This window comes from Dermochelys coriacea, chromosome 8 (genome assembly GCF_009764565.3).
Source record: "Dermochelys coriacea isolate rDerCor1 chromosome 8, rDerCor1.pri.v4, whole genome shotgun sequence".
NCBI classification, from domain to species: domain Eukaryota; kingdom Metazoa; phylum Chordata; order Testudines; family Dermochelyidae; genus Dermochelys; species Dermochelys coriacea.
Window position 1 is genome coordinate 107,839,928 of NC_050075.1, and position 14,081 is coordinate 107,854,008.

The following is a 14,081-nucleotide window of genomic DNA, read 5'->3' on the forward strand; positions in this document are numbered from 1 at the left end:
GAAGAGCCCTCTATCATCAAATTTCTGTTCGTCACATAGGTACTTGTATACTGATCAAATCACACCTTAACCTTCTCTTGGTTAAACTGAAGAGACTGAGCTCCTTGACTTTCTCATTATAAAGCATATTTCCAATCCTTTAATTATTCTCATGGCTCTTCTGTGAGCCCTCTCTGATTTATCATCATCATCCTTGAATTGTGGCCACCAGAACAGGACACAGTATTCCAGTAGTAGTCACACCAGGTTCAAACACAGAGATAATATAACTATTCCTATTCAAGATTCCACTTTATACCTCCAAGGGTTGAACTAGCTCTTCAGGCCACAGCATCATACAGGGTTGAACATATGTTCAACCAACTATCCACTATAACCCAAGTTCTTTTCAGAGTCACTGCTTCCCAGAATAGAGTCCGCCATCCTCTAAGTATGACCTTACATTGGCTGTACTGAATCATATATTTGCCTGCACCCAGCTTAAGAGAAATCCAGATAGCTCTGTATCAGTTCCCTGTCCTATTAATTATTTATCACTCTCCCAATCTTTGGGTCATTACAAATAAAGTTTTGCATATGAATGCATATTTTCTTCCAGATCACTGATAAATGTATTAAATAGTATAGGGCCAAGAAGCGATCTCTGCAGAATCCCACTAGAAACACAACTGCTTAATGATTCCCCATTTACAATTACATTTTGAGACCTGTCAGTTAACCAGTTCTCAATCTATGTAATTTGTGTTATGTTGATTTTGTACTGTTCTAGTTTTATTCAAATTGTCATGTGGTACTAAATCAAATGCCTTACAAAAGCCTATGTATATTACATCCACACTATTATCTTTACCAAATGCACTCTCCTAAAAAAATAAAATAAAATAAGTTTGACAATCTATTTTCCATAAACCCTTGTTAACTGGCATTACTTACTCTCCTTTAATTCTTCATCAATCAAGTCCTGTATCAGAAATTACATTCTCGTGACGAGGGTCAGACTGATAGACCTATAATTATCACGGTCATCCCATTTACCTAGTTTTCCTCCAGTCCTCCGGCACTTCCCAAGTATTCCAAGGGTTACTGACCAATCAACATTAATGGTCCAGAACGCTCCTTGGCCAGCTCTTTTAATAAACTCAGAAGCAAGTTATCTGGAACTGCTGATTTAAAGAGGTCTACTTTTAGTAGCTGCTGTTTAACATCCTCCTGAGTTATTACTGGAATGAGAAGTATTTCATTGTGATGTACGCACAAATCTGACTCCCCTGCTCCACCCCAAATACAGAACAGAAATATTTAAATGAACACTTCAGCACTACTGACAATTCCACCATCTCCATCTAGTAATGGACCAATATAATTTATACAGTTCCTGACTTGATTCATAACTTTTTAGTTTTGTAAATCTGGCCCTTTAAAGACACCAAAGTATATGTATTATCAGTTTGGATTTTATATTTTTTGGGTTCACACAGACTGATCAAGTCATGCTCTCTTGATCAATCTGTGATATTTTGTTTTAAAGTGAGATTGAGCCTGTTTCAGCACCACCACCTCAAAGCTACCTGAGCTAAAAATCTCCCCCCTAAAATACAACCGGTAAAACCATTTAGGAAGACTAAAGAAAGGGTTTCTTACTATAAGAGACTATCCAATAAAAGGGAAGTGGAACAAGAGAATTTGAACAGCTTTCATTTTAATTTCAATTTTTTTATAGAACGTAAGAACGGCCATATGGGTCAGACCAAAGGTCCATCTAGCCCAGTCTCCTGTCTGCCGACACTGGCCAATGCCAGGTGCCCCGGAGGGAATGAACAGAACAGGGAATCATCAAGTGATCCATCTCCTGTCACCCATTCCCAGCTTCTGGCAAACAGAGCCTAGAGACACCAACCCTGCCCATCCTGGGTAACAGCCATTGATTGACCCATCCTCCATAAATTTATCTAATTCTTTTTTGAACCCTGTTATAGTCTTGGCCTTCACAACATCCTCTGGCAAAGAGTTTAACAGACTGACTGTGTTATGTGAAGAAATACTTCCTTTTGTTTTAAATCTGCTGCCTATTAATTTCATTTGGTGAGCCCTACTTCTTGTGTTAGAAGTAAACACTTCCTTATTTACTTTCTCCACACCAGTCTTGATTTTATAGACCTCAATCATATCCCCCACTTAGTTTATTTTCCAAGCTAAAAAGTTGTAGTCTTATTAATTTCTCTTCATACAAAGCTGTTCCATACCCCTAATCATTTATGTTTCCCTTTTCTGAACCTTTTCCAATTCCAATATATCATTTTTGACATGGGGTGACCACATCTGGATGCAGTATTCAAGATGTGGGTGTAGCCTGGATTGATATGGAGGCAATGTGATATTTTCTGTCCTATTATCTATCCCTTTCTTTCTTAATGATCCCCAACATTCTGTTAGCTTTTTTAACTGCCGCTGCACACTGAGTGGATGTTTTCAGAAATCTATCCACAAACACTCAAAGATCTCTTTCTTGAGTGGTAACAGTTAATTTAGACCTTATCGTTATATTTATATAGATTCTGTGAGTTTAGTAAAAATGTAACAAGTTTTAAGGTAAGCTAGCAATAACTTGACACGAATAAAACAAGGGTTTTAACTAATATCTTGTATGTTGTTGGTCCCAAGACAGCTTTTATCAACCTGACAAATTTTTGAAATGTTCTCTTTAAATCTTTCTTTAAAACAAATCTCTAAAAAGGATCTGTTGATTTAAAGAAATTTGTTTTTCAAAATGTGTGATTTTTTGACTTGTGTCCCTGGTAGTATTATACATCCAAAGGAAAAAGGTTTCTCTCGATCCAGTTTGTGAGGTGACAGTACCGAAACATTGAGGGTCTGAATGATAATTTTAATTTAAAATTACAGTCAGGTCCCACTGTAAAAATTAAATGACAGAGAAATTACCAAGTAAGGAGATCTGTTGTACTGACACCAGTAGAATCAAAAGCATGAGTGCAATAGATGGACACTTACAATTTAACAAACCCACCAAATTCACCACAGCATAATGCAGTTCTGAACTTTCCCCATCAACAGCTGCCATTCATACCTCTGCAAGTTCCTGTTCATTCATACTGGCTGTCACGCTGGCTTTCTTCCCTGAGGCATGTTCACTGTCAGCCCTATTGGCATCTCCTTTAGCATAGCTATGAACAGTAAGAACCCCGGCTTGGCCAACAGTTCTTCTGGGCAAGAGTTCAGCTGACTCAGAGTCTGAAGTAGAAGAATATACTGGAGAGCTGGACTGAAGGCTGAAAGCTGAACTCGGCTTAGAAGCAGCGAGGGCTGAGGTGGAACAGACTGAATGAGGAATGGAAAGATCCAGTGCAGCTGCCTCTTGCTCTTCCTCATCCTCCTCCTCCTCTTCCAGTTTCACATTTTTCAGTTCTTCAAATTTGACTTCTGAAGAATCCACATAATCTGAAACAAAGACAGATTGTTGATGAAGTCAGGCCAGCTTGGAGACTGTCATGAATTAGACACTATGAAGTGATGGAGAAGACAACCACGAGATAGGAGGTTCCTGGCTGTGCAGAAGAAACGGAATGCACAATCAGGAAACAGTAGCTGATTTGTTCAAACATCCTGTCAGGTGGTTCACACACTGCTTAGCAGGAAGGATCCTACGGTAAGATATGCAAGTGCTTTACTGAGCGACTGACCCTTGCCCTTTTCCTCCCTGTCTAGTCACTTGTCTAATGTCATAGAAGCTCTCTGGCCAGGACTGTTGAAGCATCCAGTATGTTTCTAGACAGAGGGAAATGATGAAGTGGAAAGACTAGAGAATTCTAGAAGCTAGAAGGGCCAGCTTTTTTACAGAAATCTCAAACACTTCCTCTTTCCTTTGAGGCTCCTTGGAAATAAGAAGCTCCAAGGACATTTTCAATCATCCAAGCAGCCACAAGACAATTGTCTGCACCCTTGTTCTTCCCCTCCCTCCACCCTGCTCATGTTGGTCTCCTCCTCCTGTTCTTAACTAGAAGTGCCACCTACATGTCGGGTGCTAACAAAATCATTCAGGCAAGCAGTGGTCTCCATATGAACCAGTGGTGGAGGCAAAAATGTCCCACACCCAGGAGCAGAGGGCAATAAATTGAAAGCCTCCTAAAGAGGGACTCTGGAGAAGGAAACCCCAGGCACATGAATATCCCAAACATTCTGCTTGTCAAGGTTCAAACAGGCCTTTGTGACACGCTGTCAAACTCAAATGGCCTCTTATTTAAGATTGGATTCAGCACCAATGCCTCTGATCTGTCTGACCTTTAAAACACAAAAACTTATCATACTATACAGCAAGACAGAACTTGAGAAGCAATTACCTGAAACTGGGAGTCCATCTTCACCCTGCTGCACAAGCTCACTAGTGGGTCTGACAGGAGGCTCTGCCACTTCCACCTCATACTGCGCTGAGCTCAGCTCCTCCTTAGGAAAGGCTTCGCTCTGACTCACCTCTTGGGGCACCTCGAGGCAGACCCTGTGCCTCTTGGTTCCTATGCGATGCTTGGGCAGACTGCAGAAAACAAACCCACAAGTGGTTGATCACACAGAATTACTTAGGTGAAATGTCAGGTCAGTACCCTCAAGAAATGCCTGGTTTGGGTCATATGCCAGATGCCAGGAATTTTAGAAACCAGCATTGGGCAAGCCATGCACTCTCTTGGCTATTCCAAAACAGCCTCGTGTAGTACCATTCATCCTTAGGTTCCCTCAGCCTCACAATGCATGATTAACAGATGCCAGAGTACATCGCCTCCCCTTACGTAAAATTCAAGACCACCAGCTTAGACATCACTGTTAAACTATTCCTTAAGCAACAATGAATAGGAATTATGTACTACCATGGCAACTCCAGCATTGACGCTGCTGGAATTTGGCCATGGAGAATGTTTCCACAATCCCAACAGAAAGCTTCTTTGTTCTGGTCTCCAACATACAGCACTGCTCCCCAACTTCAGGCTTTGGACAGCAATGACCTAAGTAGTCAAACCATGGTGGATCAAACTAGTGCTGTTGTACAGCTCCCTGCCATTTCTCCCCTGACAGATACACATCAGCTTGGACCTAACCATTTTAGTGAAGAGCAAATCCTCTTCCTGAGACAGGAACCAGCCCAATCCCAGCTGCTGATGTTCCATAGGAATGTAAAGCATTCCAATGCAGCAGGTTACACTGGCTTGTCATTGAACAGGGAAGCATTCACCACTATGTGACATACCTCTTCTTCTCATCCATGTCTACATCCTCTTTACATGCCTCTCCAGTTTCTATTTCCTCACTGCACTGCTTCCCGTTCTTGACTTTCTGGAAGAGCTCCCCCTTGAAGAACTCTGCTGCCTCTGGTGTGGGAAGGGTGTGGTCAATGGCAGTCACATCTTTCCCAGCTTTCCAGAGCTTGTAGCGATCTGGCTGGTATTTCCTCACAAAAACATCCATGGAGATCTTCACCATATCCTTCCGACATGAGCACTGCAGTTGCACAGAAGACACTAGGCCAATTACATAAGCATTTTATTTTCCCACCCAATACCACTTTGTTCTTTTGTATCTCAACTGATCCAAAATACCCCCAAGTGGTGAGACTCACACATCTAAAATCTCCCTTGTCAGGATTGTCCACCTATTATAACTGGGGAATTAGTGAGGACAAAGATTAAATGGCTTGTACAAGATCACGTAAGGAAGTCAGCATAAATGACAGAACAGAAACAAGGAGAGCGAGCAGGTTGCTAGCCAAAAAGAAAAACCACACCAGAGTGCATCGACTTACTGGCGGAGTTATCCACTTAGTTAAGAGCACCAACCCAATTTGCAGGTTGTTTGAACTCCTCCCCATTTCCAGAAATTTCTGTTTGGGCCCTCTGATCTTTACATTGCAGAGATGAAGCTTACATAGTATCTGCAGCTTAGATGACAATGCAGTTGGGTCCAGGGACAGGTCTTTAGCTTCTAAAGTTCTCTGCTTACTGGCAGAAAGTTGACTCCTGTTGCCCAGAGTTACACTTCCAGGACTAGCAAATCTTAATTTGTGTGTGTCCAGGGTCGGAAAGTAAGGATGGCCTTGCATGGTGGTGAGAGGGAGCGACTGTTTGGACTGAACAGGCTCTATACTTCATAAATAGACTTTTAGTTGAGTTCTCTGGCAAACAGCAGTCTGTTGCTTGTGAGCTTGTCTACACACAAAAGTTGTATCGCTTTAACTATCCTAGCAGAGGTAGGGCTGTACCACCAGTTATATAGGTATAAAGGTGTTTATACCAATGTAGCCTATTCCCTTAAGGAAAGCAGAATAAGTTATACTAGTAAAAGACACCTTTGTGATGATATAACTATGTCCCACTAAGGGTTGTGCCAATTTAATTACCTCAGTACAAAAACATCTCTAAGTGAAACAGCTACAGTTGGTACAAAAACCTGTTTAGACTTGGCCTAAGACCCTGCCATAATGTGCAACCTTCCAGTACCACCTCAGTCTTACCCAGCAGTTACAGTTTAATCTCTTATGCTCTAAACCCTTAACATGATCCCATCTGAGATATCCAGAGGAAGAGATTGGTGTTCCATCATTTGCTGCCCAGAGTCTAAATGGGCACCAAGCCACTAGATAAGAGGCTCATTTGACTCTGCTGCCTGTAGTTATACGAGATAGAAACAATGGTTTGTTCTAGACCATCAGTCAAAGAACTAGATGTCAAAAATACACCAAAGCAGATTTTTTCATATGCAATAAAAAAAAGGACAGTAGACCACTTACTAACACAGACTGCTTTCCATATTCTATCCATCGAAGCGTAGCAAAGTTGGTAGATTCAGCACAATTAAACCCATGATTAAACCCTGCATGATAACCGTAAGGGAATGTTATCATGAATTCTCCAGCTTCCTGTGTCACCTAAAAGAAAGGAAGCCCACAAAGACAGTTAACTGGTTCACAAAATAGTTCTCATTCTCCTGGGTTTGATATACAAGCTGCCTTTGCTCTCCTCTTATGCAAGGATTTTCACTGTTTCCTTACCATGCTGGAGAGACTCACTCAGCAGTAGCTGGTAAAATTACAGTGAAGACAAAAGGACTTAGAGTGTTTATTTCAAGCTATGCTGGCCAGGCAAGCAAATAGATTAATGCCCTACTCAGGTCCCTTATTGCAGTGCAATGAACTACAGTCCAAAACTCAAGATAGTACAGTATTAAATATACAGCAGAAAACTGTTGGCAAAACTCAGATCCTCGGCAATTCACCTGCATAAACAGACGTGGTCAGACACTCCAAGACCACAGAAGATACAGGTTAGAGAGTATGCTTCTAGAAGTCCTAGTCACATGTACATCATAAGAATTTACATTTTAAACATTTTCTTTTGCCGATTAGCTTAAAAAAAAAAATCCCTTCCCATCTGCCCTCCTCGGAAATCCCCACCCTGTCTCTCCCAGCAGACATTCTGGGAACCCTTTGACTGGACTTGCCATACTTAAAAGTATCCCAGGCCTTTTCCCTTCACCTTATCAAATGGGATGCCATATTTCTTCAATATCAATGGAGAGATGAGGGTCATCTTGTGACGGAGAAAAGCTTCACAACTCTGGGCACTTCCTGGAAAGAAGCCTGTTTAAAGAAGGGTATGGAGAGATGTTGAATGCTCTGCTGCTGAAACCAGGAAAAAGTAAGTTAATCAGTACTCTAGTAGGAAAGTTACTGCCCACATAAAGTATGTTCCCTCTGGCCTAGAATAGGTGTATTCCATTCTGGACTGTACAAACCTATACTATGTAAGGAAGACATGGTCAGAAATCGTATTGGTGACCTAAGCAGATATAGCTGCAGGCCTTAAAGAGGCCTTCTCTACAATATAGGCGATGGGGTGCAGTTACCTTTCCCAAGTCAACAGAAACCTTTATCAAAAGAGCAAAGACCATCTGCATATTCTTTTCTTGCCTTTTAAGCAAATTCAAGTGACAGCAACAGATGGGTAATTCCCTATTTTGGAAAATTAAGTACATTTTTAATACTTGGCAACCAAGTAGTTTATGTTCAAAATGCAGCCTTTTATATAAGTTCAACAAAACCACTATGAACAGAACAGGTGTTGAAATTTTAGTAAGAGTCAAAGAAGACAGCTCATGGGGATTAAATGATACTCTTATTATTAAAACCCATAAGCAATAGCACAGTTGTGCATCAGGCAGAATACAAGATTAACAAGTCTAATTCCATAGTCCAAGCTAAACTAAGGGCAAAAACTTGAACATGAATAGTGGAGTGAGTACAGTTTTTATAGCCTGAGTTTTAATTTATAAAACATTTTAGTCTTGAGTGTTCCTCTTATAGCAAGAAACACAAAAATAACTTGTCACTTGATAATATGAGGTTATGAAAACAATTGTATCACCACATACAGAATTACAGTCCATACCCATGTGAACACGTAAGCATGTTACAGTCTGGCAGAGAACTGAAGCCTATCATAATTATCCCCCCACCCCATGTAAGAGGCAGAACATAGGATCAGGACAGAGAAGAGTTGAATGATTACCTTTGGCAAGTCGCTCCAGTCGCTTCCCATGCTCTGGAGGGATGGAATACCTGCAGTCACAAGAGCAAACCAGTAAAAAAAAGGGACAAGAAAGTTTGGTTTTTTTAAAAAAAATCCATTTTCAACTTGAAATATAGAACAGACAGCAAGATGTAGATTGCCTATTTATCCCACCAACCTATATTAGCTCACTCAATTTTCTCTTTTCTCCAAGGACAGATGAGAATTACTGGTGAAATGATTGGTTAGGCCAGCGATACAGTATTGATTTGACCCTGTTACATACAGGAAAACTCCATCTATTTCTCTCTTCAACAGCCTGGAAACTCAAACAGCTGCTTTCCAGCATGAACAAGTTTGGAAATGTACCTGTTAGTTCAAACTGGCATTTGAGCCTCCTGTTAGTTGCAGACAGATTGCTGGGAGAACATTGTTTGAAACACTGGTAATACAAGGGAGCCCATGAGTCTCCCAGGGGACGTCCCCGTATAGTCTATTCTCCCCACTGGAAAAGCCAGTTTCCCACCTGGATTCACACTAACCAGAGAAAAAGAGCAATGTTTAATTTCACCTCTGCGATAGGTGCCCTTCCTGGCAGATATCTGTCACTGAAAAGTATCCAACTTCAATGCTGTCTCTGCACTGCAGAAAATGCCATGCTTGACAAGGGTACCAAACTGCAACCCTAAGGACTCCAATATTTCTAAGGCATTTGGAACCATACACTCTAAGCACTCCAATCAAGATGTGATACCCATCTCTCCTGTTGCCCTGTACTGGAAACACACAGTTCCTCCAGTGCGAGAGGGCTCCCCAATGCGAGGCACTGGAAACTTCCAAATGCAGAAGAAAAGCATTTAGGTCAGGATGACCCACCACCCTTCTAAATTACAGTAAGTTACAATAATTTAAAATCCCCCCTCACTGTTGAGGATTACGATATGCTGATCAGTTTAACTGTCTGTCCATCAGGATTTGCTTTATTTAAATCTTCTCACTACACATTTGCTTAGTTTGATAAAATACTCTTACTACAATTTTTATCAAGCAAATGTTGCTACTGCATTCTACCTAAAATAATCCAATAATTGGTCATCACTTCCACTAAAATATTAAATCTCGTTTGCTTAGGCAAGAGTCTGGGGAGAAGTCTCTGAAGTACTTGAAATCACGGTATATTTGTGCAGCCAAAGGCGTAACAGAAAGGGAGAAGTTTGAACTACATTAGCGAACATAGTACTAGTGTGGAAGGGGTTAAGAAGATAAAGCACTCCTACAAGCTTTGCACTTTCAGGATTTGGGGGTGTCTCTGTGTATTCCTTTCATGTACTCTACACTTTCCCCCCCAAAACCATTTCCAACCCTTCTAGCTATATTAATTAATTGCCCCAGATTGAAACAATAGCACTAAGCAGCTAGAATTTCCTGGATGCATGGGGGTTGGGCTGCCGGGGAAGCAGTTCCCTGTATAGGGACTCCTCCCTCCGTGACTGAGGAGGGATAGTGGCAGGAAGCGGGAGGGCACAAAGCTTCCTGCAGCTGGGGGAAGTTTCTGGGGGTGGGTGTGGCCCAGCCCTGGCTACTCCTTGCAGAGGAAAAGGAAGTCCCATCCTCCCCGTCCCCACCCAAGCCAGAATTAGAGCCGAGCATGGAGCAGGGTACGAGCCACTGGCCAGAGCGTCCCCAGCCCTGCACCCCCTGGGGGTGATTTACCGCTCCACCCGTGCTGCCAGGCAGGGATACATGACCACTCTTGCAGCTCCCCTTGGCTTCCCCGTCAGAAGTAATTTTTCTGCGGGGAAGCAAAAAAAAAAAAAAATCTGTGGGGGATATGAATTATGCGCACACGCAGTGGCACAGAATTCCCAGGGAGTAAAGGAGCAGTAGCCTGAGGAGATGGAGGAAAAAAAGCCACTATTTTCCTAGTAATCTCTATCTCTTGTTTGCCCATCTGTCCCTCCTCATTTATCGAGGGACTCCAATAGTTTATGGTATTCTCTCTCTAGTGAATCTTGGAGGCTACTCCAGGAAACCTTACCATGACTTGGGTTCTCCAAAGTGCAAGTAATTAATACTATAGAGGTCCATGTCCTCAGTATGCCAGGCAAAGGAGGTTTTCCACATGCCGAAGTAGAGGTAAGGAGTATTCACTCCCTCGATGGTTATGCCACTTTCATTCTCCACTACGTCCAGGATTGTGTTCAACTTGCCAATATTCCACTCATGTACATGCTGCAAAACATGGAGCTCAGATTAAGCAAGAATCAGCAAGGAAAGCAACAAGTTAGCAAGACATCAGTTATATAACGCTCAGCCCTACGTCATTGTACTTTGGGACACAGATTTGTTTTTCAATTTTGCTGAGCAATCCGAAGTCTTCACCTCCCCATGACCTCCCCCCGGCCTTTTAAATACAAGTCTCATCTTCTATTAGCCTGTGTTTATGCTGAGATGTTAATGAGGGGTGTGATTAGAAGCAGTTAAAGGCCAGAAATCAAAGAGGGACGTGCGTGACATGAGTCTGAAATCCCCTAGCATCTAGAGCAGGGGTGGGCAAACTTTTTGGCCCAAGGGCCACATCTGGGTGGGGAAACTGCATGCAGGGCCATGAATGTAGGGCTGAGGCACACAGTTGGGGTGCAGGCTCCAATAGCGGAGTGCAGCAGGGCTCAGGCAGGCTGCCTGCCTGCCCTGGCCCTGTGCCGCTCCCAGAAGTGGCAGGCACCACGTCCCTGTGGCCCGGGGGGGGGAGAGGGGGAGGAAGACGATGGGAGGGGCAGGGGGCTCCGCATGCTGCCTTCACCTGCACCTACCTCCCCGAAAGCTCCCATTGGCAGCGGTTCCCCATTCCTGGCCAATGGGAGCTTCGGGGGAGGAAGCTGCAGAGGAGAGCAGTGCACTGAGCCCTCTGCCCCGCCACCCCCTCCCCAGGGGCCATAGGGACATGGTGCCAGCCGCTTCTGGGAGCGGTGCGGAGCCCACGGAGACACCAATCCCACTGGCCGGATCCAAAGCCCTGATGGGCCAGATCCGGCCCACGGTCCGTAGTTTGCCCACCCCTGCTCTAGAGACAAACACTTCAGGGTGAGCCACGCAGACTGGCAACACAGGTGTAGAAAGCATACACCACCACCCACTACACTGGTCCTGTCCAAGGGGAAGGACTTCAGCATCCAGATGTCATGTTTTGCTTCCTTACCGCTGTGTTTCCTTCCAAACTCCTGTTGAAAGACTGGAATAGACCCCTACAAATTTTTGAATGGAGGTGCGCACCTCTTTGGAAATCTTAGACAGAGGTCCACAGACCACAGTTTGAAAATTACTGTTCTAGTCTACCAAACTCTTACCGGCAAAATATTGCTGCATGATTATGCACTCAGTTCTGATGGTTATCAGCATGTCACAGCTATCAGGGTGAGTCACACCACAATTAAGTTATCAAATTACAAAGAGTCCCCCACGGAATTGTGTACAGCAGCAGGCTACACAGGCGATACGTGTTCCCTGCTAGTCTTCATTTCAGGCTCATTTGTATTCGTAAGTACATTAGCACCATTAAGTCAACCTTGTGCCTTACCTATATTTATATTTTTAATTAATTTTGGCTCCCAGGAGTTTCCAACTGTATTACAATGAAGCACTAATTAATGGATAAACATAAAAACTCTCAGTGATGTGTCTTCTAGTCAGCCTCAATAATTCTGATTAAATTACAAATATGATAGAGGTACAACTGATTGCATCTCCTAGGTAATATATTTCAGAAGACAGAAGTCTGCTATGAACTCCATTAAAACACCTCAAACTTTGCAAAGCTGAATTCCAGGGCAGAGAGTTTACATGATAAACCCTATCAAGATTCACAAGGATGCCACTAGAAGACAAAGCATTTTCCTTCACCTTCTCATAGAGCGTGCCATTAACATCAGCACCATAGATGGGGGCATTGAAAGTGAGGTTCTTCCAGTATTTCCGCTCAAGGTCCTCAAAGTCGGTATATCGGGGTGTGCAGTACCTTTAAAAAAGAAAAAAAAAAGCCGTTTCATCAACTCATTTAAATCAACAAAAACTTTGCAACTCAATACATTAGAGTTTAGAGCAAAAGCCCAGAATTAAGAAAGCAGACAGAAGGCTATATTCTTTTATTAAATTTTTGAACAAAAAGACATATTTAGCGTATCTCTGAGTAGCTAGAGCACTGGACTGGGATCCAGGCTCTATTTTCCGCTCTGCCATAACCTGTTGTGCGACAGTGGGCAAGTCGCTTCAATTCTGTGCCTGTGTTTCCTCACCTGCTCTTTGTACAGTGTCTGGCAAAATGGGACCCCTACCGTAGTTGGGATCCGTAGGTACTACTGAAATACTAATCCCCAGCATAACTCCCCCAGCAAGTTACAAGTTTGCAAAGCATACAGTTTATCCTTTACTGTTTAAAGGAACAACCTGCACTGAACAAAATGGAATAACGAGCATTTAATTAGTTTCTTCTTTAGTCCTCAAGCCACATCTTGTCGAGGGAATATCATCTTTTCAAAAAGTTAATTTACTAAAAATTACATTTATTTCATAAAGTAGTGGTAGCATTTAAGTCTAGTTTACTTTTTAATTTCTCTCAGCTAGAACAATGGAAACTAATGAAAATTTCACTTTCTGGATCACAGAAACTAGTGTAGTAATGCAACTTTTGGGGTTTCAAACACTGCAATAAAATAGCTAAACTCAGTTTTATGAGTGACTATAAAAACAACATTGTTGGGTTCCAAATTTGTGGTCTTTCAATAACTCAAGGTCAAGGGTGCTCAGTTAATCATGAAAAACTATTTGTTTCTAATTTCCAGCCCTGCAAACTACTTGTAATTTCAGTTGTTAGGTTCGGTGAGCAAGTGCTGGGTGATGTTGGTATCATACTAGATGATCTGGTGGTCTCTTCTGGTCTTAAACTCTATGTAGAGCCTGCAGGTCAATTTCCATCTTTTCCTTCTTGTACATCAGTTTAAAAAAAACAAACAAAAAAAAAAAACCCAGAGGACCAGAAAATGCCACCACAGCTAAACAGAGTAAAACAGGCAGTTATAGGCAAAAAAGCATCCTTAAAAAACTGGAAATCAAATCCTACTGAAGAAAAGTAGAAAGGAGCATAAACTATGGAATAGAATCGGGCAGGTCAAAAAAGAATTTGATGAGCAACTAGCAAAAAAGGGTTAAAAAAAAAAACTGTATAAATTCATGGAGGACAGGTCCATCAATGGCTATTAGCTAGGATGGGCAGGGATGGTATCCTTAGCCTCTGTCTGCCAGAAGCTGGGCATGGATGACAGGGAATGGATCACCCGATGATTATCTGTTCTATTCATTCCCTCTGAAGCACCTGACATTGGCCACTGTCAGAAGACAGGATACTGGGCTAGATGGACCTTTGGGCTGATCCAGTAGGGCCGTTCTTATGTTAAAAGACACAAGAACTAACAGCAAAACACAAAAAACATTAAGTGCATCAGAAGCAGGAAGCCTGCCAAA

General features: G+C 42.4%; 1 protein-coding gene across 5 annotated transcripts in view; it reads right to left on the reverse strand.

Annotated features, from left to right (window-relative positions):
- Positions 1-14,081, reverse strand: part of KDM4A (lysine demethylase 4A) — a 37,986-nt gene that overhangs the window by 20,461 nt on the left and 3,444 nt on the right. For 4 of the 5 annotated variants that reach the window (XM_038412726.2, XM_043520234.1, XM_043520235.1 and 1 more), the window contains 8 exons: positions 12,465-12,579; positions 10,603-10,796; positions 8,565-8,614; positions 7,533-7,636; positions 6,788-6,925; positions 5,252-5,502; positions 4,356-4,546; positions 3,086-3,456 (listed from right to left, as the gene is read on the reverse strand). In XM_038412726.2, coding sequence (XP_038268654.1) covers positions 3,086-3,456; positions 4,356-4,546; positions 5,252-5,502; positions 6,788-6,925; positions 7,533-7,636; positions 8,565-8,614; positions 10,603-10,796; positions 12,465-12,579 — 1,414 coding nt within the window. Of the gene's footprint in view, positions 1-1,037; positions 1,221-3,085; positions 3,457-4,355; positions 4,547-5,251; positions 5,503-6,787; positions 6,926-7,532; positions 7,637-8,564; positions 8,615-10,602; positions 10,797-12,464; positions 12,580-14,081 lie in introns of those variants that run through there. The other variant, XM_038412727.2, reaches the window with a different exon arrangement.